At 38.7% G+C, this 27,474-nt stretch overlaps 2 protein-coding genes across 2 annotated transcripts; one reads left to right on the top strand and one right to left on the bottom strand.

Annotated features, from left to right (window-relative positions):
* The first annotated feature begins 1,141 nt into the window (after positions 1-1,141).
* Positions 1,142-4,065, top strand: LOC126710181 (wall-associated receptor kinase-like 22). Its single transcript, XM_050410566.1, has 2 exons — positions 1,142-2,246; positions 2,706-4,065. The coding sequence occupies exons 1-2, from the start codon at positions 1,424-1,426 to the stop codon at positions 3,893-3,895; spliced, it is 2,013 nt and encodes a 670-aa protein (XP_050266523.1). The 5' UTR covers positions 1,142-1,423; the 3' UTR covers positions 3,896-4,065.
* Positions 4,066-19,280: 15,215 nt separating this feature from the next.
* Positions 19,281-20,357, bottom strand: LOC126709887 (uncharacterized). The gene has a single exon (XM_050410252.1). It carries the CDS (start codon positions 20,209-20,211, stop codon positions 19,405-19,407), a length of 807 nt encoding a protein of 268 aa, XP_050266209.1. The 5' UTR covers positions 20,212-20,357; the 3' UTR covers positions 19,281-19,404.
* Positions 20,358-27,474: the final 7,117 nt, after the last annotated feature.

Genomic DNA, 27,474 nt, shown 5'->3' on the forward strand with positions numbered 1-27,474 from the left:
ACTCATTCAGATGCTGAGCCACAGGAGTACCATCCACCATCTTCAGATTAAATAACTTCTTCATCAGATGCACCTTATTGTTAGCTGAAGGCTTTTCATACATACTAGACAAGGCCTTCATCAGATCCACTGTAGTCTTTTCCTTCATAACGTTGTGTGCAACTGATCTTGTTAGATTTAATCGTATAACTCTTAGCATCTGTCTATCAAGAAGACTCCATTCTTCTTCTTCCATACTATCTAGTTTCCTTCCCGAAAGAGGAAGATGTAATTTCTTCCCATACAAATAATCTTCGATTTGCATCTTCCAATAGCCAAAGTCTGTGCCGTCAAACTTCTCGATTCCTGACGTCTTTCCTTCTTCTCCGGCCATTGCTCCCAATCGAACCTACGCTCTAATACCACTTGTTGGGAAAAATTCTATATTACTGTGAATAAATTTTAACAAGCACAGTGGAAGCACAACCACACAAAAACACAAAAATTTACGTGGAAACCCTTTCTCCTTGAAGGGAAAAACCACGGGACAAACTCTGAATAATTTCACTATATTAAATAGAGATTACAACATGTAGAGATACAACTTGAGTAAAAAAAATCTCTCTTTTTCTTTTCACTCACTGCTCTCTTTCTCACTGTGTATTTTCTCTTACTCTCTCTATTTTTCTTTTCTCTTTTGCTTGCTCTCACTCACGTAGCTCTTCAAGACTGCACTAGTCCTCACACTTTGGGACTTCACTTTTTTTTTTTTTTCTCTCTGCACTAGCCGAATCCTCTCTATTTATTTCTTCATCTTTTCCTTCTTTTCTTCCTTTCACACTCTCCACGTCAAGTCACAATAAGTGCAAGCCACTTACTTTGACTTTGCTTCAACCAAAATCTCTTTCTTTAGCTCTCATTGGCCGAATGGCCTTGCTTGTTTTTTTCCTTTTTCCTTTCAGCTCTGCCATAGCAGAATAACTCTTGCTTTTGCTTCTTTCTTTTCTTTCCTCCTTCAGCATGTTGGACGCGCCTAAGCCAACCAACCCAATTACTAATGCTGACTTTTGTACATGATGAAGAAAAGATAAGAAACATTAAAGACAAGCTCATTAAATGAGCATGTCTATTACAAGTGGGCTGAATCATGGTGCAATGCACCCAACATGAACAACTCACACACACACACAATGTTTGATCCAATCAACCAAAAGCTATAAGCCAAATGAAATACGTAAGTCATCCTTTATTATTCAATTCCTGGTAGTCGAAAGTTGAATTCCATTCTTCTTTTTTATTGCCGAATTGTTGAAACCCAGTCTAAGCAAGCCAAGGAGGTTATCTGCATTCTTCCGTAATGTTAGTTAAAGTGATCCCTATATATTGTAATAAGAAATAAGAAAAGCAAGCCAAACTCATTTCTGTCTTGAAACTCAAATAATCAATGGAGAGCTTTTCGTTCTACACTCTCTCAATAGTCCTGTTTCTTTGTATGTTTTATCAATCATCACATTGCCAACAAACTTACCCTAAAGATTTAGACATCAGCTGCACGGGAAATCCTTCTTTATCAAGAGGGTACTTTTGCAATGGCACTCTACAGTCATGCAAATCCTATGTAACCTACAGGTCCCAACCATATTATAACACTTTTGACAGAATCGCCTCTTTGCTTGGCTCTGAAGCCTCCACCATAGCTTCAATAAACAAACTCTCAAATATTGCTGACGAAATTCCCTCCGATAAGTTGATTATAGCTCCAATTTCTTGCTCATGTACTGCTGCTGTGTACCAGCACTTTGCTCCTTACCGTCCCGTGTCAGGAGATACATTTCTTCAAATAGTCAATAGGACTTATCAAGGCCTTTCCGCTTGCCAGGCAATGATGGGCCTGAACTACTACGATGCAAATAATATTCCGGACGACGTGGAGCTGATGGTTCCAGTGAGATGTGCATGTCCAAGTGAGACTCAGACTTCGAATGGGGTCATCTCTTTGCTGGCTTATATGGTGACAACGGGTGATTCAGTTTCATCAATCGCAGAGCTTTTTGGGGTGAATGTGCAGAGCATATTACAGGCAAACATGTTGTCACAGGATAGCCGTATCTATCCATTTACACCCATTCTGGTTCCTCTAGAAAGCAAAACTTGCGCTACAGATCCGGCTAGTTTCTTTTGTGACTGTCCTAATGGCTATGCTGCAGATCGTGTCAGCTGCAAGCCTGATCCTAAAAAGTTTCCGGTCAAATGGATTGCTCTGTTAGGTATCTCTCTCTCAAATGGATTGCTCTGTCTCTATTTCTCTCATTAAAACAAAAAAACAAAAATCTTAAAGAAACGAACACGTTTGGTTGAAGTAATTAAGTAGTCACATCTCATATCAAATAGTAGTAACTAATAATGATTGATTAATCTGACAATGATGGCACTCTAGGATAGGCAATATCCTTATATCTACCATCTAGTATAAAAACCTGCCAGAAAGAAATTAAAATTGAGTTCTCTATGTGTCTGTGCATGTACACCGAATCTACTAACTTCGTACACATGGGAATCAAGACTTTAAATCCCAAGGTTGTCTTGGAGATTGGATTTTAATAAAATATTAGAGACCCTCCCCAAGGCTATCTGCATATTCTCCCCGGACAACCAAAATCACAACAATTACTAGTTAAATTTTATAGACTTTTCATATTTTGATTGATTTTGTTTCTTTACTTCAGGTATTGGGATTGGCATGGGATTCTTGTGCCTGTTTCTCTTGGGCTACAAGTTATATCAGTTCCTAAAGAAAAAAAAATATAGAATCCATAAGGAAAAACTGTTCAATCAAAACGGTGGCCTCTTGTTACAAGAAAAATTGTCATCTTATGGAGGTAGTGAGAAAGCAAAGATATTCACTGCAGAGGAACTGCAAAGAGCAACAGACAACTACAATGAAAGCAGATTTCTTGGTCAGGGAGGCTTTGGAACAGTTTATAAAGGAATGTTACCTGATGGCAACATAGTTGCAGTTAAAAAGTCGAAAGCAATCAATGAAAGTCACATTGAGCAATTCATTAATGAAGTTGTCATTCTTTCCCAAATCAATCATAGAAACATTGTCAAATTAATAGGTTGTTGTTTGGAGACCGAGTATCCACTACTTGTTTATGAATTTATTCCTAATGGAACCCTTTCCCAACATATCCATCAACGAGACCTTGAATTATCACTTTCATGGGAGCACCTCATTAGAATTGCATGTGAAGTTGCTGGAGCAGTAGCATATATGCATTGTGCAACTTCAATCCCCATCCTTCATAGAGACATCAAATCATCCAACATTCTCTTGGATGATAAGTATGCTGCCAAAGTGTCTGACTTTGGCACATCAAAGGTGGTCCCAGATGATAAAACTCACTTTACTACAGAAGTAAAAGGAACCTTTGGCTACTTGGACCCAGAGTACTTCCAATCAAGTCAATTCAATGAGAAGAGTGATGTATATAGCTTTGGAGTTGTGCTTGTAGAGCTCCTCACTGGAGAAAAGCCAATTTCTTTTGAGAGAGATGAAGAAGAGAGAAATCTGGTTGCACACTTCATTGCATTGACAAAGGAGAATAGACTGCATCAGATTTTACAACCTCAAGTCGCTAGAGAAGCAAGTAGAGAGGATATTGATGCTATTGCATATCTGTCAGTGAAGTGTTTGAGATTAAATGGGAAAAAGCGGCCTACAATGAAAGAGGTTTCGATGGAGTTGGAAGCTTTGAGAAAATCTCAAAAATGCATAGAGATTTTCCAAGAGCCTCATTTATTGAGAGATAAAGAGTCATTCATGGACATCACAAGGGAAAGCCAAGACTCTGTGGAGGAAACGATCATCTCTTCCCTGGAAATGAAGTCTGCATCAATCTTAACATCAGCTTGATAGAGGAAATTTTTTCTTTCTGTATTCTTAACATTTCCTATTTTGTTTACCATAGAGGTAATTGATCACTTATCAAAGAGTTGTAGAAGCATTTCGATTTTTCAAGTAGATGTACTGGTAATTTTATTAGCTCCCAAGCGGCAACATAGTACCATTGTCTTTAACTTGAATGATACCAATATTATAAATCCCTTTTTATCTTTGGAATCAACAATGTTGTTTTTTAGCTTCCAATTCAATGCAAACCCTGAATCAATACCCAAAGTTGGGACATAACAATCACATCAGAATACAAAGAAATATAAATCATCCAGAATTTTTCCAAATTAGACTCATGTTTTGGTTAAATTACCATTTTGCTTATTAATTTATGGAGAAATTACACTTTACCACCCTAAACTATGCTCTAAATTATACTTTACACCTTAAACTATTCAATTGCACGGTTTCCATCCTAAACTATGATCCTTGTTATACTTTACACCCTAAGGTTAGTTTTACTGTTAAGTTGGATGGAAATATGAAGCATGTGACTTGCATGTGTGTATTGCTTATGTGGTGCAAACTTATAAGACTAAAAACCCCTCTTTCAAATCAATTAAAAACAAACTTTTTTTTAATCTCTCTCTCGTGCGTATCATCCCCTCCCCTAATCAAAATCCCTACAACCCTAAATTCCCAAATCAAAATCATCTTCAACACCACCACTACTCCACCACCGCAACAAGTAGCTTGACAAGTTTGGTAAGAGGCATGATCTTTGTCTCCTAGACGATGTAAGAAATTTGGCTTCTTTACTGGCCATCTGTTGATTGATGTTGAAATTTCTGCAATATAGAATAGGTGTTGCAAAAATATATAGGTTGTTTCAAAGAACACTAATCCATACTTTGACCAAATAGTAAAATTTTATTGTCCAAAATTTTTAGGGCCCATTTGGTACATGTGTTTAAACAACAGATTTCAGTTTTTTTGGAAGTGTGGGTGAAAAAGTCTGTAGAAATACGTGTAATGTTGTTTAAAAATTGAAAACATGTGTTTAAACACATGTACCAAATGAGACCTCAGTGCTTTGTCTTTTGTTCTATATTAATTATATACCATGCTTCATAGAACCTACCTCGTAGAATAGGTAAAAGGCCAATAACTTAGCTTTTGACTTTGACGATTTCTTTTAGGGATTTAGGGCTTCTTTTGAGTAGTGGTTTCATAGTGGTGGAGAAGTGGTGGTGTTGAAGATGATTTTGATTTAGGAATTTTTAATTTGGAGAGAGGAGCTAGTGCAAGAGAGAGAGGTGGATAAAAAAAACCATTGTTTTTAACTTATTAGAAAGAGGGGGTTTTGTGTTTTAAGTTTGTACTATTTAAGAAATACACACATGTAAGTCACATACTTCAAATTTCCATCCAACTTAATGGTAAAACTAACATCAGGGTGCAAAGTGTAACAAGAATCATAGTTTAGGGTACAAACTGTATATTCGAATAGTTTAAGGTGCAAAGTGTAATTTAGGGCATAGTTTATAGTGATAAAGTGTAATTTACCCTGAATTTATTAGAAAATTTAATTTAGTTTTTAGGCAAACCTTAAATAAAGTACCTTGTGTACTGTGCATTAGGTTCCTCCCTAAAAATTAGACATGCGGATATTTAACGATTTTATTAAACGGGCGTTAAAGTCAAACAAAATTCAGCTAGTCCTCTTTTCTCTCAATTTAGTCCCTCTTTCTCTCTTTTCTTGGTAATTACGCACCCATGTCTTTTTGAATAGAGTTTATGCACTTTTGGTGGGATTACTCTAATAGGAGAAGTGGTGGACTTGGAATTCGAATGGGAGGTGGAACTCCAAGGCTTTCGTTGATGGATCTGGGATTTATGTGGGTATGAAGGGCGAGGATGGGTTTAGGGACTTTGCTATGAAGAGACTCAAATTTGCTGAATTTACTAGTTGTGAGAATTTCAAAGGATATTGTGGACCTATACTACATGGTGTGAAGGGGATGGGAAAAAAAATCTGGTCATCGCTTTTTATTTTTGGGTTTTTTCTAATATTGGTTGTTGAATAAGTTAATGTACAGAGAGAGATTGAGGCTAAATAAAATTTTTTGTTTTGGAACTTTTTTTCCATCAATTTCTAGTTTATTTTTTCCCCTAGTTTCCTCTTCTTCTTCCATTTTTTTTTTTAATAAAAATAATCTTGAGTGTGGATCTGGAAAATTCTACAAGAAGTATTTAATATAAATAAAAGGCAAAGACAGTGAATAATGGATTGAGTTTTTGTCAAGGCATGATACATCTGGGTTAGTGAATGTGATGCTACAGCCTTCATCCTCTCCTAATTTGGATCCGTCAATGAAAGCCTTGGAGTTCCACTAGAGAAAAGGGGGAATGAACAAGACAGAAAGCGTTGATTTTTCTAAGGGAAAGAAGAAGTTTTAATGCCTGTTTATTGATATTGTGAAATAGCCACATGGCAAATTTTTAAGGAGGGAACCTAACGCACTGTACTCAAGGTCCTATATTTAAGTTTTACCCTTAGTTTTTCACTTATTAATTATGTCAATTCAATCGTTTACTTTTTAAAAGGTAAATTACAAATTACACTCCTAAAATTTGAAGTTGTTTGGATTTTACATCCCAAAGTTTGGTTCTGTTAGCAATTCTCTCTCCATGGCTAGTTTCTGCTTTTAAGTGACACGTGCATACTGGTGTATTTTATTTTTGCCAAATCAACTCCAAAACTACGTTGTTTCAATAAGAAATAAAAGCTTAGCTGGCAAATCGTAGAACAAGTCTTGATGTAAACCCATCCACTTGAAAATTATCAGCCAAAGGCCTTGTAGCTGAATTGACACCTCCCTATGCACAAAGTACTTGGGGGTCTAAGGGGGAAAGGGTTCAAGCTGCAGGGTTAGCAACATGTTGTAATTATTTCTCAAAAAAAAAAATTACCAAATGGAACCAATGCAAGGCTTCGATCTGGGTTTTATTATGTGAGTTTTTGTGTCTCTTAGGAGCAGAATTGAACATTGGTGGGAGTTTATTATGTGTGGTTTTTGTCTGTTAGGAGTAGATTCGAAGCTTGGGGTGTTTTATTTGGAGAAGAAATCTATTGATTTTTAACCAATAATAATAATAATAAAAGAAAAGAAATCTATTGATTTGGGGAGGATGAAAAACCTATTAGGTTTTGGCTGGAGTTCTGTTAGATTGTGCTTGTTATTTCATTTCCTTCAATTGAATATTTTCGGTGCTAGGTAATGGCTTTCTCTGCTGTAACAAAGCTTTCTGGTTCTCTTGGTACAATCCTCTACAATAGTATGCTGAATAGTGGTTGTGCCACCCGATCCCAAAGATCATGTGGCCATGTGAATGCTATATCTTCTATAGGAACTGTTTCTAATATTGGCCTTCGGCTCCTTCCAAATTTATTGATTGGTTTCACAATAACATATATATATATATATATATATTTTGCGGCTATTCAAATTCAAAGGCAAGGCGTCATTATTTTTCTCCCAACCGTTTGTAGGGAGGGACAGACCTAGGATTTTAATGTAGTGGGAGCCAGAGTATAAAGAAAAAAAATCATCCAAATATGCATCCATATATTAAGATGCAATCATTTACTAATAAAGACAAACAAAAACAAAATAATATCTTTTTTTAATGCTAGCTAGGCTGTCTAGGATTTTTTATTTTTTATTTTTTTGTTGAAGTTAGAGCATTCACATTGATAGTGCTAAAAATTTTAGTTTTTAACACCTCAAAAAGTTACTTTATCTATTTTACCACCTCACTCTACAATACACCTAATATCAAATGTTCTATTTTTTTTATAACTTCATTTAAAATAATAAAAACAACTCATTAAAATAATAAAGGAAGCGAGAGAATTAGAGTTTTTTATTGAAAGAAGATATATAATCTTAATAAAATATTGTATTTTATTATTAACAACTTGCTACAGTCAATTGGTATTTATACCAGTTTACTGTAGTTGCAAAAAAATTAGCTTTAACTTCTCCAATAACACATAACTTTTTGGTTTTTTGATGGTAAAAAAGTTTTTTTTTGCTAAAATACAGTCACCATTGTGAATATTTTTATTGTTTTTGTTAAGTTTTTGGGTTGGATAGTTGCTATTTGGATGAGGCTAGTTAGGCTTATTGTGAAAAATGGGGCTTAAGGTTTTGGAAGGGGGCCTAACTACAAAAATTAAAAATATTATAACCAAAAAAAAAAAAAAATTTGGACCCAAAGGGGCCCAAGCCCCTACCTAGGTCCGTCCCTGTTTGTAGGAAGCATATCTGATCAACTAGAGGAGTAAGCAAACACAAATCTAAGCCTTGCATTGGTTCCATTTGGTAGTTTTTAGGTGGATGGGTTAACGATGAGGTCTGCTCTGCGATTTGGGAGATTTGGAAGAGTAGCTGATATGATGATATGAGTGATTTGGGATTTTAGAATTTGGTTGAAACGGTGTAGATTAGGATTTGAAAGTTCAAAAACGTGTACAAAACACCTTTGAACGTTTAGACCCCCAAATTACAACTTAACCAATACAAGCAATATGTCAAACAACTAGTGTGCGGAAACTTAACACATGCTATAATATGAAATTGGTTAAAAACTATCTAAGTCATAATAATATAAAACCACAGCAGATAATATAAAGGCAAATATAGAGAGGAAGGAAGATGCAAACACAAAGACAACACGCGATGTGTTATCGAAGAGGAAACCGAAGACCTCGGCGAAAAACCTTTCTGCCGCCCTCCAAGCGGTAATCAATCCACTAGAAAATATAGTTGGGATACAAGGACAGCAATAGACCCTCCAAGCCTAATCTACCCAGTGTACCTAAGCCCTTCAAGCTTCTTGCTCCAACGAGGTTGCGCCGAACCTTTTTCTTTTCTAGCTTCCCGGATTCCGCTACTATACCATAGCATCAACCAATGAAGATTGGTTCCTTCCTAACTGCTTTCCAGAAATCCAAACAACTGTCTCACAGAGATGATAATGGTGAGAACCAGGTTTGGTATAATGCCTCTCAAGGATTTGACAATGGAGAGGAAGAGAGTTGAGGAATTTGAAGAGACTCTAAGGTAGAGATTGTGGGTGAAGCAATCTGGTTTTTCTTTAGGGTTTCTCTCTCAAAATTCTCTCTAGAAGCTTTCTTTCAATCGTGGATTAAAGGGGTATTTATACTGGAGTGAGAGAGGAATGTGAAACGTCAGGTTTTACAAAACAGGGGTGGCTCGCGGCTTGACCTCGCGGCTTGACCAAGTCGCGAGATCCAGTCGCGAGTTAACCGTATGGCCAGTTGTCCTGTTTTGTCCTGTAGTGCTCCAGCTAGCATTACTGTTCATCTTCCAGCATGCTTGGCACGTGTGCAGCTTCTGGCGGCTTGCAGCCGCGAGTCCACCCGCGAGTCCCAGCCGCGAGTCTCTGTTTTCTTGCACACTCTTGAGCAAACTTCACTCTATCTCACTCACTACCCTTACAACAAACCCACCTAAATACAGGGTTACTAAATGCTGAATTACAAGCAAATTTGGCACGGAATAAAGCCAATTAGATGGTTGAATAAATTCAACCTTACAGGATTGAAGTCTTGAGATTTAGTCTGGGAAAAAGGGTACCGTTTGGATACTACCAGGTAAACTTTTATTTTTCAATGAAACGAAGTAGTTTTGGGGTTGATTTGGCAAAAATAAATCATGTTAGAATGCATGTGTCATTTAATGGCAGAAACTAATCATAAGGGTGAATTGCTAACGGAACCAAACTTCAAGGTATAAAATTAAAATTTTGAAACTTGAGGGTGTAAAATCCAAGTAATCCCAAACTTCAGGAGTGTAATTTGCAATTTACCCCCTTTTAAATTTAAGTTAATTTATTATTCTCAATGGCTTAATGTCTTATTATTCACTTTGATCAAGCAAAATTAGACATATATGATTTAAATTGATTTTATAGATTAAAAAGAAATTAAATTGACATAATTAATAGCTAGAAACCAAATTGAACTTTACACAATAATTGGAAGTTTTGAACTTTATCTCCATCTTTCATGTCAACCACCAATACTTCAACATCCACCTCCACCATTATCACCTCCACAATATTCACACCACACATCTAGTCCTCAATTCTCAGTACAACTCAACTCACCATGTTTTTTTGGGGGGGCTTGGGTGGAGGTATGATGTCCTGGGGGTATCATCATGTGTGCAAGAAAATATGATCATTGATATATTTGTGAGGGACATGATAACCATGCCTAATAAAAATAGGCCAACTGAGCACTCTAACATAATACCCACATCATCTGCATGGACGCTAACTAGAGCAACAAAATCTCTCACCATTTTGGGACTTTTTTCTCTCTTACTTGGCTTTCGTCGAACTTCGAAGGGGGCAAAATCCACCCAAACTCATATATCCACCCACTAAACTAAGACTCAAATCCACCCATTTATTAATCTGATCAAATGGATCAAGAATATCCTTGAAACTTCTAAAAAGGCCAAAAAATACCCCCAAAACCTCTATGTTGATCAAAGAAAATCCAAAAAAAAGAAAGAAAAAAAGACCAATATACCCCTAGAAAAATGACTTAAATACCCTCAAAACCTCCAAAATGGCCAAAATACCCCCTCAAAACCTCTAAAATTACTAGAATACTCTCCAAAATCTAAAAAAATGAACAAAATACCTTCAAAACCACTATAATGACCAAAAAACTCAAACCTCTTAAAAGACCAAAACACCCCCAAAATCTCTAAGATGACCAAAATAAACCCGAAACCTATTAAATGACCAAAATACACCAAAAACCACTAGAATGACCAAAATACCCCCGAAACATCTAAAATGAACAAAATACCCTTAATTAGTTTTTGGAAGACAAAGGGTCATGGCATGGATTAGATAGATACTTAAAACAAGCTACTATGTCTATGTCTATGGATGGAGGAGAAGATAAGAAAGATGACTGCCCAGTGATTTTTATTTTTTGAATAAAAAAAGGGGGTCTCCGGTGTGGGCTCATCAACTCCACACCACGTGATAGTAATGAGTAATACTACGTGTACCATACAAGCCTTACTGGACTATTGCTCGAGCCATTCCTTTCTAGGTGCTGGGACAAAAACTCATACCATCAAGCCACACCCATGTGGTGACTACCCAGTGCAGTGGTGGCTCCAAGAATTTTCTTGAGGGGGGTCATTAAGAAACTTAAATTAAACAAATTTTAATAAAAAGATAACTTGAATATATTGTGTTATTGAAAAGAAAAAAAAAAAAAACACACATACATGAAATTTTACATTTTCTTTTTACGAGTTTTCATATTTTGAAATCATCACATGGTAGTTTATTATCAATTGTCATTATCTATTGTCAATGTAGATGTAACCATTTTATTTTGTTAAGTTTGTATAACATTTTTATTTTTGTGTAGTTGTCATTATTTATTAGTTATTTCATAAATTGTTGACCTTATATTAATTATTGACCCACATAATCACACTCATCGATACATAAATAATACATTTAACAATCACTAACTTTATTTTTTTTTTCTTGAATCACTAGTTATATAAAAAAAGTTATTATAACATGATAACTGTAAGGACACAATTCGTAACGAACCGTAACAGTATTGGGTTCGCACGTAAAAAGGCCCAAACAATATCATTTGTAGAGCGTGGGTTTGAAAGGCTAGGCCTTAGTCACCAGACGGTGAGTCTTTTCGTGGTGTTCATACATGGCTAAGTCATTTTCGCCCTAGGAGTCTTTCTCCTGGAGGCGGAATGGGGGGCTCTGGTTTTTGGCCATTTTTCTCAGCCTCCTTTTTTGGCACACTCACCTTTACATTATATGGTCCTTCTTGGTTGATCTTAGCCCTCCATTTGTTGGCTAGGCAGGTGCTTACTTCTGTACCCATCCCATCAACCGTCCCCTCTTACTTTCTGTTAGTTGCGAAGATCGAAGTTACACCGTCCAAGCGTCTTTTCTCATTAACCGGATCTGGACGTTGGCAGGTGCATTTAATGTGGAGGGGACGCATTTTCCTTGATCCAATTTTGCACCCTACTTCCCTGTGGGCCCCATTCCACTCACATCCCTTTTAGGTGGCTGTTTGGGGATAGCCTTCACCGAGACGTTGATCTTCCCATTGAAGTCCTGGAGTGCCGATGACAGGGTAGTCCTCAGCCGTTCCCCTTGACACCCCGGCCTTCGATCATTCGTCCTCGGCACCCGACCTCATCGGCACCCGACCTTCTCGGCACCCGACCTCCTCGGCACGGGCCTTGGGCCCAGATAGAGTTTGGGCTGGATTGTAAACTTCCCGGACCCACAATAGCCCCTCAAAATCCTGCTATTCGTCTCCTCGAACGGATAGGAGGGTTTTGATGACATCAGATATCTGCCAATGCCTGTCAATCCTTGTCACCTATCGGTTCCTGAGATTTTTCATCTGCCCGAGACACGTTCCTAAAGCCCTTAGAAGGCGAAACGTGGCCTCATTAAATACGGGCGGCTTTGTGCTCCCCACGTTCTACGGTATGATGGAAATCGAACGGTGGTGATCCCTTGGTCTTTATGGGCGGGAAAAGGTGTGTAGTTACCCTAGAAAGTATAAAAGATTTTTTGGGATGGATCCGTCTCTTCAGTTCTGCACTTAAGAGTTCTAGCGCGTATATTTAGAGTTCATCTGAACTTTCGCCCAAATTCAAGTCTATCTCAAGCACATAAAGCCTGTCCGAAGCGTAATTCTTCTCTTATGTAAGTTCCCTACCCCCATTAACTCGTACTTTTTCTTTTCTGGGTTTATTTCTCTTTGGTTCCCCTTCTTCTCCCGTCGTTGGTTGGGTTTGTTTAGTAAATCACAGAGATGACTAAATTGAGGCTGAGGAAATTAGTCGATACTGAAGAGGCGATGAACAAGTTCATCGTTGATTATAGGATTCCCCCCAACGTAAGTCTGAAGCACTGTAAGATGGGGAATGGCACTATAAGAAGGAAATGGGCGCGGTAGTAATTCCCGTCCTCGCCTTTGTAGAGGGGGGTATGAGAATCCCTATGGGGCTAGTGACGAGGGGTTACCTCAGGCACTTCCGTTTAGCCCCCACCCAGTGCGCCGGCAACGTTTTTAGGATTCTGGGTTGCGTGGACGCTTTAAACGAGAAGATGGGGTTAAGACTGACCCACCATGATGTGAACTGGTGCTATAACCTCCAAAAATTGAAGGGGAAAACCTACTACATGAAGTCGAGGGACGAAAGGGTTCGGTTAATCCAGTGCCTCCTTGACTCCAACAAGGGATTGAACAAGGATTTCCTTATCGTCTCTAGTGAATGGCACGATGGAGATCCGTGCCCCATAGTAGAAGGAGAACCAGGTGGGGTACTGGGAACAGAAGGGGGATGACCCTTTACGCCATTCTAATCTAATGTTGTTCGGTAACTAACCATGCATACGTGTTTGTCTTTTTGTAGATTCGCACGCCTACACACGGCATTTTCACTTAGTCAATCGGGCGAACTTGGAGACTGTCTTGCAAGCAGCAGTGTTTGTAAATGACGGAGATGGTCAAGTCCGAGCTGCTCACAAGATATTAGGGTACCCCCCTGTTCCGAAGTCATTTGCGGACGCAAGGTACGTGATCAGCGCCAGCCGTCCTTGGCTTCCAAGAATTATAGTAGTTGAGACAGGATTCCTTATTTCCCAGGAACCATCTGTTCCTGTGAACGTCCCACCGGTGGGCCCCTCCTCGTCTCATCAAGTAGCAGAGGACGAAGGCGAGCTAGACCGGCCCGAGGAAGGGTTTGGGGTTTTTGACCTAGTCTACCAATCCGAGGATCCTTCTGGTGATTTAGGTGACCCAGCCTTTTCCGAGGCGGAATTGTCATCAGTTGGCACCTCTTCTCAAGCCGAAATGGGACTCAAGAGAAAGCCCCTGACCCCCTTTCTCTAACTCCTCGAGGGCCAACCTGGGAAGGATACACAGGGAACGCCACAACCCGATGCTCCTTCCCCACCACCTCGGCCTCCGATTATCCAGACCAGGTCATCTTCCACCAAGTCACAGCCACAATCCCCCCGCCCCGAACTTCCTGCTTCCTCCCTACCAGCTCGGCCTCCTCGACCTGAAGGCACTAATTCAAAGAGAAAGAGGAGCCCCAAAGGCAAGGAAGTCATGGACGGGGGAAAATCCCAACCTTCTAAGGAGAGCGATGAGGCTCCGCGCACTAAACAACTGAAGATTGGACACCAGGGCAAGGGCAAAGAAACTGAAGTCCAATCTTCTCAAGGCAAGGGAAAGGGGATTGAGGCCCAGTCCTTATCGAGTGCCTGGCTTCCTGCCCCAATGCTTTACAGGGGTCCACTACTGGAAACTACATCCATGAGGGACCTTGGAGATAGCGAGGGTGGCTACGTGGCAGACGCATTAGGGAGAACCATGTTACTCCCTACTGACATGGATGGACTGAGGAAAATGAGGATGCAGGAGGTCTTCCTCAGTACTAAGAGGTACTTGGGCATGGTAAGATTTCTTGAAACCTAAAACCTTATTAACTCTTGCCACTGGTTTGTCACTAACTACACACTCATTTCCCTTGCTAGGCTCTCCAGGCAACCTATAGGATGGAGGAAGAAGTGAATAACAGGAGTAAGGCGGCCGAGATCGAACGCAACAAGCGCATGACGGCCTCGAAGACACTCCAAGCCTCTGAGGATGAACTTACCAAGGCCAAGGCTGACTTAACGATTGCTATCCATGAGAGGGATAGCGCCTCGGCGGGCCTAGCTAGCGCCCAAAAACAGGCCGCGGACCAAACAAAGCGTGTACTTGAAGCCGAGGATCAGTTGCAAATAGCCAAAGCTCTGATCGATGGTTTAAACAAGAAGCTAGTCGCGGCCGAGCATGATAAAGGGGTGGCAGAATATGCCCGTGATGAAGCCTTAAGGGCCAAGCAGGAGGCCGAGTTTGCCAGAAACGAGGCAGAGGTTGCCAAGGAAACGGCCGAGGATGATGGTTATAATGCGGGGGTGACCGAAACCCAAGCCATCCTTAAAGCCCAGATTCCTGGAGTGTGCAGGTTTTATTGCTCCCAGGTTTGGGAAGAGGCATTAAAGCGAGCTGGGGTGGATGCTTCATTTGATTTGTGGAAGGCGGAGAACATATTCTACCCTATTGCCATCCGCGAGGCCACTTCCTCCAGCTTCGTGACTATGGATGACCAACCCGAGGAAGGGGTCACCCAGTTGGAAGACTTACAGGTCAGCGGCTCTTCTGGCAAGATGCTCAAAGAGGGAGAATTTCAGGATGTGATAGATATATCTCAGCATACGGATCCTGAGGCACCTAAAGAGGTTACTGAGCCCGTGGTTGGTATTCAGGTGTCTAGTGCTGAGGAGCCAGCCACACTTGCCCAGCCGCCATAAGCAATTCCCCTTGCTGTGGTCCCCCAGAGTACCGATGCTGACCATGTTCAGCCTTCCCCAAAAGGGACTATCCTCCAGGGCGTCGAAGCTGATCCCGTTCCTTCTTCCTAGGACGTGGCCGACGCAAAACTAAAAAAGTAGAAATCCTGGCTAGGCTTTTGTATTTGTTTTTAGTTCAACGATTAACTTGTTTCTTTTTATTTTGAAAACTTTCTAATCTGTTAATAATTTGAAACCGTTTGAACATGTATATATGAAATCTTGTTCTTCCTTTTTCCTTCTGGTTACTTGTTAGATGTCCTCGTTGATACTTAATATTGTTTATGAATTCTGCACTAATTCATCTTAACATGTACGAATATTTGTGCATGCGATACATTTAACATCATGTTTCAAAACCCTAGCTTACTTGCACCCGCAGAGCCTTTAGACTCATTTCTAACCCTCATTCAACTAAGATATAGGCATCATTTTAGATATCATGTGTAGCTGCCAAGTCCTGCTTAGTGCCTAGGTTTCATGAAAGTGGTTGGTTTCCCGATAGGTTTGAGTCCGAGGACCATACAATACCTTGGTTCTGTCCAAAACTCAGTTTTCTCACCCAAGTAGTTGGTTTCCCCATAGGTTTGAGTCCGAGGACCATACAATACCTTGGTTCTGTCCAAAACTCAGTTTTCTCATCCAAGTAGTTGGTTTCCCTATAGGTTTGAGTCCGAGGACCATACAATACCTTGGTTCTGTCCAAAACTCAGTTTTCTCATCCAAGTAGTTGGTTTCCCCATAGGTTTGAGTCCGAGGACCATACAATACCTTGCCAAAACTCAGTTTTCTCATCCAAGTAGTTGGTTTCCCCATAGGTTTGAGTCCGAGGACCATACAATACCTTGGTTCTGTCCAAAACTCAGTTTTGATAAGTAATTGGGGGAATTATCCCCTCGGTTATGGCGTGGGACCTTGGTTTAAAGGGACCAGCTCCTCGGCTAAGCCCCTAGAACCATCCGTGCTATTGACGCTACAAAGCGCAGCCCCTAGTAAAGAAACGTAGCCCCTAGTGGGACTTTACTCTAAAACACTATATCCAGCTACTGAAAATGATGTGAAGGATGGTATCAACCCACCACCAGTGCCAAGACACAAGCCTTTCCCACAGACGGCGCCAATTGTAAGGACACAATTCGTAACGAACCGTAACAGTATTGGGTTCGCACTTAAAAAGGCCCAAACAATATCATTTGTAGAGCGTGGCTTTGAAAGGCTAGGCCTTAGTCACCAGGCGGTGAGTCTTTTCGTGGTGTTCATACATGGCTAAGTCATTTTCGCCCTAGGAGTCTTTCTCCTGGAGGCGGGCCGGGAGGCTCTGGTTTTTGGCCATTTTTCCCAGCCTCCTTTTTTGGCACACTCACCTTTACATTATATGGTCCTTCTTGGTTGATCTTAGCCCTCCACTTGTTGGCCAGGCAGGTGCTTACTTCTGTACCCATCCCATCAACCGTCCCATCTTACTTTCTGTTAGTTGCGAAGATCGAAGTTACACCGTCCAAGCGTCTTTTCTCATTAACCGGATCTGGACGTTGGCAGGTGCATTTAATGTGGAGGGGACGCATTTTCCTTGATCCAATTTTGCACCCTACTTCCCTGTGGGCCCCATTCCACTCACATCCCTTTTAGGGGACTGTTTGGGGATAGCCTTCACCGAGACGTTGATCTTCCCATTGAAGTCCTGGATTGCCGAGGACAGGGTAGTCCTCAGCCGTTCCCCTTGACACCCTGGCCTTCGATCATTCGTCCTCGGCACCCGACCTCCTCGGCACGGGCCCTGGGCCCAGATAGAGTTTGGGCCGGATTGTAAACTTCCTGGACCCACAATAACAATATACACATGTAACAAATATTTCTTGGTTATTAAATTATATAAAGTTATAGTATATTTATTCTATACATATAAACATTCACACACATCACAATTCACACAAATAACATTATATCAAAAAACAAATAAATAAATAAATAAATAATGCACAAAATTAGTATCAAACACACACACACACACTCACATATATATAATATAAATTTATAATAAAGAGAGACATTCAGAACTCACAAACACTAACATTTTACTCTTAGACTCAAAGATATATAGAAAGTCAGATAAAGAATAAAGATGAGATGAGATTCATAAGAGAAAGGGAGAGTGATTTGTATTGTTGATTAGTTTTGGGATAAACTGATCTATGTTGTTTGATTTTTGTGCTAAATTGATTTGTCATCAGGGTGTGCAAGATTTAAGCCAAGTTGTGCAAAAATATTTTTAAGGGTAATTAAATTAATAAAAACCAATTGAGCAGGTTCGAACCCTCGTTTTATTCGAAGATAAAAACCAATTGAGCTAACTGAAACTCAAAACTTAATTTGATAATTTTTTGGTTAAGTTGCAATCTTTGCAAAATCAAATTAAGCATCTGTTTGGGATGAGCTGAAAAATTCAGCTTATCTACACTTTTATCTTATTTTTAATATTATTCATGAGTCCCATTGTACTATTCAGCTTATTTTTTAACCTATTTTTTATACTTTCAGCAAAAAGTTTTTAGGTTCAACTAAATAAGTTGTTCCTAAATGAACACTAATACTAACTTGATGCCAAGGAAAAATAAGACTTATTGTGAAATTTTTTTTTTGTAGTAGCTGTTAATCATCTTTAAAAATCCGTAGTACCGCCATGAGAGATTAGGACATTGGGTTGTAGGATTGTTTGCTTCCCATATATACATACAAATGACATCTAAGCTATAATCAGACATAACATAAAATCTGATTTTGAATTTTAAGGTTGCTGGGTATATAGAGTGGCTACGTTGGGTTTAGGTTGTAGGGATTTCAACCCAACTTCAGTCAAAATTTATCTAGGCTTGACTTTTTCTATACAAGCCCGACCCGAGCCCAAGGCAAGTTAGAAAATTCCCATCTTAAGTTAGAATTGGGTTTAGGTTTATTTGAACTAGCTTGCCCTAAGTAGGCTGAGTTTACACCCCTATCAATTATCCCAATTCTCACTTGTAAAGATTGTGCATCCAATTCTTCTCAAAAAATAAAAAAATAAAAAAATAATTGTGAATCCAACTCATTAACATGACAAACTCAACTCAACCCGATATCTTTGGTTCATTTTTCGTATAAGCGAGTTCCACTTTGAAAAAATAAAAATTATAAAATTGAGTTCCGTATGACATTTTTTTATTTAAAAAAGTCATATCTACACCTGCCATCATGATAAAACACTCATGAAACTTGATATTGGTAGTACTAAGTTCTACACAAAAATCGATTTTCATAATATTGAGTTTCAAAAAAATGGTATTTTGCCAAATAGTTTGGAAACAATGTTATTTTGCTAAATATTTCGAAAATAAGTGGTATTTTGCTATTGAATAACACCAATATAAATAAGAGCAAATTAATAACCTAATAAACATGAGTATAGCATTAAATCAACACAAACTATTTTATTAGTATTTCAAAGTTATAATATAATTCTATACCAACTCAATTGATAAACAAAAAAGTAAATAATAAAATTATATAATATATATTAAATATAGGTGAATCGGGTTGGGTTAGGTGGATTCCGCACCCAACCCTACCCATTGTTTAAAAAATAAATAAATAAATAACAATCTAATCCAACTCACCAACTCTTAAAAATTGACCCAACTTGATAGGTTGAGTTAGATTATGTCGATTTTGGTGGATCCAAAGGTTAATTGCACACTCTTAACTTCCAAATATAATGAACTAAAACAACAAAGCTAGCAAGTAGTAATACCTAATTCGTTTACTCAAAACTAGAGAATCAACTTGTTTAAACATAACTTTAGCACCCCCAAAAAAAAAAAAAAAAAACTTGTTTAAACATAAATAATCATGATCAGCAAAAACGTAAAATTCCCTAAATTATATAATTGCGTATTTAAAGAAAATGTTATGCTAAAATCATTTTATAGACCACAAGTACTTCAAAAGAAATTTACAGGAGAGAAGAGGAAGAATTACGAGGGTCTTTTCTGGTTGAGCACCTTCTTCAACAGAGCTTCACGACCAGGAAATGGATTATAAAACTCCATCTTCTGTTCTTGACCATTCTTTGTATCCCTTTGAAATCTAATCACATCATCCCTACAACCTGCATTCCCATAAACCTTATTTCCAAAACCATCCTTGCTCTCCTCTTTAGTTCCCACTTCTCTCTTCTTCATCCTAAGCCTCTCTCTTCTCTCCTTCCTCTTCTCTTCACCTTTTGATAAAGCCTCAACCTTTTTTTCTCCCCTGATATCCACGTCCAAACCTCTCTCTTTTCCACTATTTTTGCTAAGTCTTGGAATTCTACCCCCTTTAGAGGTACCCAAAAGCTCAAAGCTGACTTTGCTCCAGCCAAGCTTATCTTTGTTATCCCAACCAAACCTTTCACTTATTTCCAACAACTCCGAAACCGAACTCTCATAATTTCTTGATAAAGAAACATTAAAACTATTTCCATTTAAAAGGTTCTCAGAAAATTCCCACTCAATCCGATCATTGTAAATTGGGTCTTGGAGGACTTGGTCTGCTAGCTTTGCCCACTCCTCAAAGTCACGGGCTCGGAGATTCTTGGATACCCATTTGAGGTAGCTTGAAGGGAGGGCTCCTAACATTTTGCCCTTGTGTTTTCCGAAGTCTATGACGCGGTCTCTAGCTGGGATTGTTGTGGTAATGGAGGGTGCTTTGGTTCTGAATTTGAAAGAACATTTTACGTGAAAGGGTGAAGAAGAATGTGTGAGGTGACTTGGGTGAAAAGTGTGTGGAAGAAAGAGGGTCATGGCATGGATTAGATAGATACTTAAAAGTTAAAACAAGGTACTATGTCTATGTCTTTGTCTATGGATGGAGGAGAAGATAAGAAAGATGACTGCCCCTGTCAACAGCCGACAAACGATGGTCCATCTCAGACCATGTGAAATGTGATTGACCCAATTTTTAAACCCAGCCAAGCTTGTCTAATTCTTTGGGCTTGGACTGGGCTCTGGCTAGTTCGTAATGGGTAGGCTTAATTTTATCATTTTTTTTAATATATATTATAGAATTTCAACTTATACCTTCCATTTTATCATTAAATCGAGATATCAATCAATTTAAAATGTAGGTGACAGGATTCGAACTCTCGTTTTATTCAAAGATAAGAATTAGTTGAGCTAATTGAAACTCACAACTTAATTTGATAACTATTTGGTTAAGTTTTGGCTAAGTTGTAATCTTTTAGAATCAGATTAATACTAACTTGAGGTTGGGGAAAAACAAGACATGTATTGTGAATTTTATTTTGGGTAATTCTGATGCCACACCCCATCCCACAACTATTTGCACAACTTTCATACGTGGCAAGCCACCTCATCACCTTGGGCCCACCTAAATTCCACAACACTTCTTTAGTTATTTCAAATATAACTACCACCGCAACTTTACACATTTTCTTCTTCTTCCTCCCAAACCCATATGTGAAAAAGCTTGAGCCCCCAAAATAAATTGCAGCGGCTGGAACTACGGTGGTGTGAAAATGGAAAACTCACTCCGGAAAACACCATCCCATGCCAGAAAATAAAAACCCAGCCTTGAGAAACATTACCTCTCCACCGAAAAACCAAAACCCACTGCTCATTGAATCCGCGAAAAGCATCGTTCATCTCAGATTTGCAGTTACTGGAGTAATGGCACGGTGGCTCGTAAACGGAAATCCCACGGCAGAAAACACCATCCCAAATCGGAAAATGAAAACCCATCCTTGTAAAACATTAATCCATTGCTAAAAACAAAAACCCATTGCTTAATGAACTTACAAATTTTGTTTGTGTTTAAATGCCATCCAATGGACTTAAAAATCTTGTTTGTGTTTTAAATTCCATCCAAGTAAAGGAATAACTTCAATTGAGCTAATGTTTCAGCAACTTCTGGGCAGATTGGTGCTGCTCTTTTTTTGCTAAATGATTGATTTTGATTATGTGCGCACTTTGCGAATATCACGGGCTTTTCCTTTCTTTTTGTCAATGTTTTGTGTCAACCTAGATTTTATGAGTTGAGCTTAAAAGAGCGTTTGTAACTCTCATTTTAAACTTTTAAAACAAAACAGCTTATACAAATGCACCCTTAATTTAATTATAACTAGTATTTTTTTTTTTTTTTTTGAATTTACATATTATGAAAGAAATTCGGGTCTGTTTGGATGTTCAAAAAAACAGAGGAAAAGAGAAAAACCCTCTGTTTCCTCGTTCCTGTATGTTTTTGACAACCAGACAAGGCATAAAATACAAGCAAAATAAGAGAAGAGAAATGGGTTTTTGGGTTACCTGGTAATAGTGTTAGAAAAGCCATCAACAACGAGAGCAGAGAGAAGCTTAGCGTTGGAGAAAGAGCGAGCCATTTTAATTCAAAATTTCTTTTTTTTTTAAAAGACGAGAGATTAAAATCTACTCCACCGCAGAGAGATTTTTTTTCCTTTTCTTCGGAGAGAAGAGAAATTTTCTATTGAAGGAAAGAAACCTTCCACAGCAGCGAAAAACTCTTTTCCTTTTGGGAATTGGCTCTCTCAAACATGGATGGAATTTAAAACACAAACAAGATTTTTAAGTCCATTGGATGGAATTTAAACACAAACAAAATTTGTAAGTTTATTAAGCAATGGGTTTTTGTTTTCAGCAATGGATTAATGTTTTACAAGGATGGGTTTTCATTTTCCGATTTGGGATGGTGTTTTCTGCTGTGGGATTTCCGTTTACGAGCCACCGTGCCAGTACTCCAGCAACTGCAAATCTGAGACGAACGATGCTTTTCGCGGATTCAAGGAGCAGTGGGTTTTGGTTTTTCAGCGGAGAGGTAATGTTTCTCAAGGCTGGGTTTTTATTTTCTGGCATGGGATGGTGTTTTCTGGAGTGAGTTTTCCATTTTCGCACCACCGTGGTTCCAGCCACTGCAATTTATTTTGGGGGCTCAAGCTTTTTCACATATGGGTTTTGGGAGGAAGAAGAAGAAAAGGTGTAAAGTTGCGGTGGTAGTTATATTTGAAATAACCAAAGAAATGTTGTGGAATTTAGGTGGGCCCAAGGTGATGAGGTGGCTTGCCACATATGAAAGTTGTGCAAATAGTTGTGGGATTGGGGTGTGGCATCAGAATTACCCTTTTATTTTGTAGTATCCATTAATCATCTTTAAAAATCCGTAGTACTGCTAAAATCAGACAGCATAAAATCTGTTTTTGAATTTGAAGGTTGCTGGGCACATAGATAGGCTACATTGGGTTCAGGTTGTAGGGATTTCAATTCAACTTCAGTCAAAATTTATCTCGGCTTGACTTTTTCTATACAAGCCCAACCCGACCCAAGGCAAGTTAGAAAAATCTCATCTTAAGTTTTTTTTTTTAAGGAAAAAATCCCATCTTAAGTTAGAATTGGGTTTAGGTTTATTTGAACTAGCTTGCCCTAAGTAAGCTGAGTTAAACCCCTATCAATTTTCCCAATCCTTACGTGTAAATAAGCTAAAGATTGTGCACCCAACTCTTCTCCAAAAAAAAAAAAAAAAATGTTAATCCAACTCATTAACATGACAAACTCAACTCAAACCAACTCAACCCAATATTTTTGGTTTGTATTTTGTTGGTCGATAGTTGAATTGGGTTCTTTTTTTTTTTTTAGCTTGGGCTGGATCAAGTTCAATTGGCAAAATTTTCAACGTAAGTAATCTAACTCAACTTACATATACTATTACTATTAATAATTTAAAAATACTTTTTTTCCTACTCTACACACATCATCTGTGACACCCTAAGTACTAACCTTAATTTTATTTTATTTCTCATCTCTTTCTTATGCCTATTATATAAATAGTAAAATTTATTAAATAATAGCCTTAAAATAGTCGAATGAAAACTCTTTTATTTATTAGGGATGACCCAATTCTACAACCTAACTTGAATACTGCAGGTTGCATTTATTTGGTCTTTAGAGTTATCATGAGTTGGGTTGGACTAGGGATTTCTTGATCCAAGTAGTTTGGATAGATTGAAAAATACCCTAAACTCTACTAAAACCCAACCCATAAATACTTCTTATTGTTTGAATCAAGAATTAAGACCTTTCTAATGCTCCTCTTTGCCATGCATAAACTGAATCAACAATTAGTATAAGCACAAAAATAAAAGCTTCTATAAATACAAATATACCGAATACATCAAAACTCATTGCCCATAGATAAAGAAAAACCGTTTCAACATTAAAATTAAAAATAAAAAATAAAACTAGAGCAAACATATAATACCGAATTCAAAATTGAAGCCAAGCATCGCCCATTAATTCTATTTCTGACTCATAACTAGAAAGTTTTGGTGGGAGAAAGAGGACATTGGGTGGGATCTATCAATAGCGAATTCCCCATACAAATAAGGGTGCCTATCGATGATAGGCTCTAAAGGGTTTGAGATCGAGGTATTGTTAGCCAAGAAGACTTGGCCAATCCACATGGCCTGCTTGATGGACGTCAATGATGAGGACATCGTAAATTGGTCCGAGATGAATTTCTTTATTAATTAATTAGTTATGTAGTAGTTTGAATTTTCTTATATCATTAATAAAACACAATTTTCTATTCAAACAAATCAAACTTGGGAATCATTCTTAAATTTAAAATCACATTTAATATTTAATGGTTCAAATTTGTTATGAAGTTTGGTTTTGTGATCGAAAATCCACAATTGGTTTTTTAATAGAAAAATGGAAGGAGTGTTTTTCAATATTTGTTATTTATGATTTTCCACTAAACAAAATAGGATCAAGTTACCATGGTATTATTTTCACCAATGTTATACTATTTTGACAATTTTTTTTAAACCAAAAGTTTGTCAAATCCACCATCCCCACCCAATGGCGAAGCCACTGGTCCCCCAATTGTTATTATTATTATTTTTTTTTTAAATGTTAAATAGATATTGTTTTTGTGGGTGTGTCTGGAAGGTCCCAATTTTATTTTTTATTTTTAAAAGAAAGTATGAGGTTCCTTATGTTCATTAGAATACAATAATAATCCTATTAGTTGTATACACCAATTATTTTTTATCAAATAAAAATATAATACATATATCTTAAAAATTAAAGGAAAAAATTAAAAATGTTTTTATTCTCCCTAATCTTAGAATGATAGTGTTTTTTTTTTTTTTTTTTTTTTTTTTTTTTTAAAGTTAAAGTTATTGAATCTTTTTGTCAATTTTTTACTCAATTCGTTCAACTTCAATAGGAATATTTTTTGTAGTTCAAATAAGGTTATTGTAAGGACTCAATTTGTAACGATCCCAATTGGTTTATTGGGTTCGAATGTTTGAGGTCCAAACAATAAAATTTGTAGAGCGTGGGCTGAAAGGCTAGTCTTTAGTCACAGGACAGTGGTTGGTCATGGTACTCATACAGAGGTGAACCATGTTTGCTTGAAAAGTCTTTCTCCTCGACATGGCCTGGGAGGCACTGGTTCTTGGTCTTTTTTCCCAGCCCCTTTTCTGGATTGCTTACTTCTCTTTTTATATTAGCCTTTACTCTTCCTCTAACGTCCACGTGTAGGTTCAGTTTTCTAGGGCTGATACTTGTCCCATCGGCCCATACCCAAAGTAGTTGGGGGTGGTTGTAAAAGCTGAAAAGTATTGCTCTGTCTAGCGCAGAGTATTTAATTGCAGTAATGACAGCCTTTCCTTTGTCCTTTGTCGCCATATTGTCCAGGGGTCCTTTCTCCATCAATGTGGAGGTGTTCATCTTTTCCTTAAACTGTTTCTATACCGTACTTGCACTTTCTTTCAGGAGCGCGTTGGGATGCCGAGGATAGAATCATCATCGGCTATATCTCTAGGCCATTTGGACCTTTACTGTATGTCCTCAGCAATATCCCTCCTCGGCTCGGGCCTTGGGCCCTAAAGCAAAGTGGGCTGGGGTCACAAATTCTCTAACCCCACAATAGCCTCTCAAAATCCTGCTGTCCGGCCCCTCAGACGGAGAGGAGGGTTTTGGTGACGTCGGGCCTATGTCACGGCTTGCCAAGCTTTGTCTTTCATTAATGTCGGTGTCTCTTCATTTGCCTGGGAAATGCTCCTGGTTATGAGACATTCCTTGAGTTTTACTCACATCGTGCTTTTGCCGTTTCATTACACGAGACACGTCTTTAATAAGTTCCCTTTACAAGGTAATTCCAATCCAACGGTTGTAGATGGCGTTGGGAGTTGAGTGAGAATTATCTCGTTTGTAGCTCTTCTTGGAAATCTATACAGATTAAATGCCACCAGACTTGCCTTCCATATAAGAAGTAAAGTAGGAGGTCATTTCCTTGACGTACAGACCCCTCAATCTTTTCAAATTCCTAAACCACCTGCTGTGCTCAAAGTCCTCACTGCTAGTGGGATTAAGCCTTAGGGAGTGATATGGTTGGGGCGAAGATGGGGGTGAAGGGACCGCACCCTCTCCAGAAGCACTGGGTCTCTCCGAGACTCAAGATGGCCCGATCAGGGCAAGGGAGACAGAGACTCAAAGCATTTCTCCCCCTTGACAAGGCGGGAAAGAAGCCTCTTCTTCCTTTAACCAAAATCCGAAGTAGGTGCTGGTCGTATCAGATTTTTGGTGCGATAGCACTGGCTGGGGTTGCTCATCATCGGTACCATCCGCTCTCTCTCGAGCGCTGCTAACATGGCATTGGCTTGATGGGAGTTAGAGCTGGCATGGGGACTTGGCATCCCCACTTCCTCCTCTCCTCTTTCTCTGGTGCCTCCTTTTGCCTCCGCTTCTTCTTCTCTTCCATCACTAGGGGCATCCTGGTGCTTCTGCTTCTTCTTCTGCCTCTTCTCCCCTTCCATCAATGGGGTCATCCTGACACGCTTAGTTGCCATAAGAACAGAATTTTGAAGGATTTATCATTCTCTTGTATCTTTTTCCTTTTTGCTTTTCTTTTTGCTTTTGTAGTTAGCTTCTGGTATAGGCTTGCTTAAGCCCTTCATTGTATGATGTACTATTTCTTTGTATTAATAAAAGATGGCTTTATTTTATTCTAAGTATTCTTTCTTTTCTGCAACAGTTATATTGTGAATGGATGTGCTATTTTTTTTTTTTTTTTTATTCTGAACGATACTTAGGGCCGAAACCCTTGTTAACAAAAAACTATTATTTTGAATTCATTGAGACTAACAGGCACAATAATGCCGACCTGAAAAATGTTATACATATAAGAATAACCGAGATAACAGTTGAATACTCTGTATTGCATATGAGGTGATCATCCGAGGATGGGTAACCCAAAATGAACTATCCGAGAAGGTCGCCGAGCGCTAGGGTGCTTTGCCATGTTCCTGACAACATTCATAGCCTTAACCATTTTTGGCATTCGGTCCGAGGACCGAGGTATGATTGTACCGAGCCTAAATACTCGTTTACATTAGTTTCCCTAGAGTTGGGGATCCGAGGACAGGACGGGATTTCCATTCTGTCTAAGACTTAATCCATTTTCTAATGACTAATCTCCCCATAGGTTTGAGTCTGAGGACCATGCAATACCTTGGTTCTGTTCAAAACTCGTAATCTTCTTTAAGTAGTTGGTTTCCCCATAGATTTGAGTCCGAGGACCATGCAATACCTTGGTTCTGTCCAAAACTTAGATTTTCTTTAAGTAGTTGATTTCCCCATAGGTTTGAGTCCGAGAACCATGCAATACCTTGATTCTGTCCAAAACTTAGATTTTCTTTAAGTAGTTGGTTTCCCCATATGTTTGAGCCCGAGGACTATACAATACCTTGGTTCTGTTCAAAACTTAGATTTTCTTTAAGTAGTTGGTTTCCCCATAGGTTTGAGTCTGAGGACTATGCAATATCTTGGTTCTGTCCAAAACTTAGATTTTCTCTAAGTAGTTGGTTTCCCCATAGGTTTGAGTCCGAGGACCATGTAATACCTTGGTTCTGTCCAAAACTTAGATTTTCTTTAAATTTCGAGAATTAGCCCTCGGCCAAGGTGTGGGGCGTTGATCTGACGATGGAAGCCCCTAGAATTGCCCGTGCCACTGGTGCTTCGAAGCGTAGC

The sequence above is a fragment of the Quercus robur genome, chromosome 12, assembly GCF_932294415.1.
Source record: "Quercus robur chromosome 12, dhQueRobu3.1, whole genome shotgun sequence".
Lineage (NCBI taxonomy): Eukaryota > Viridiplantae > Streptophyta > Magnoliopsida > Fagales > Fagaceae > Quercus > Quercus robur.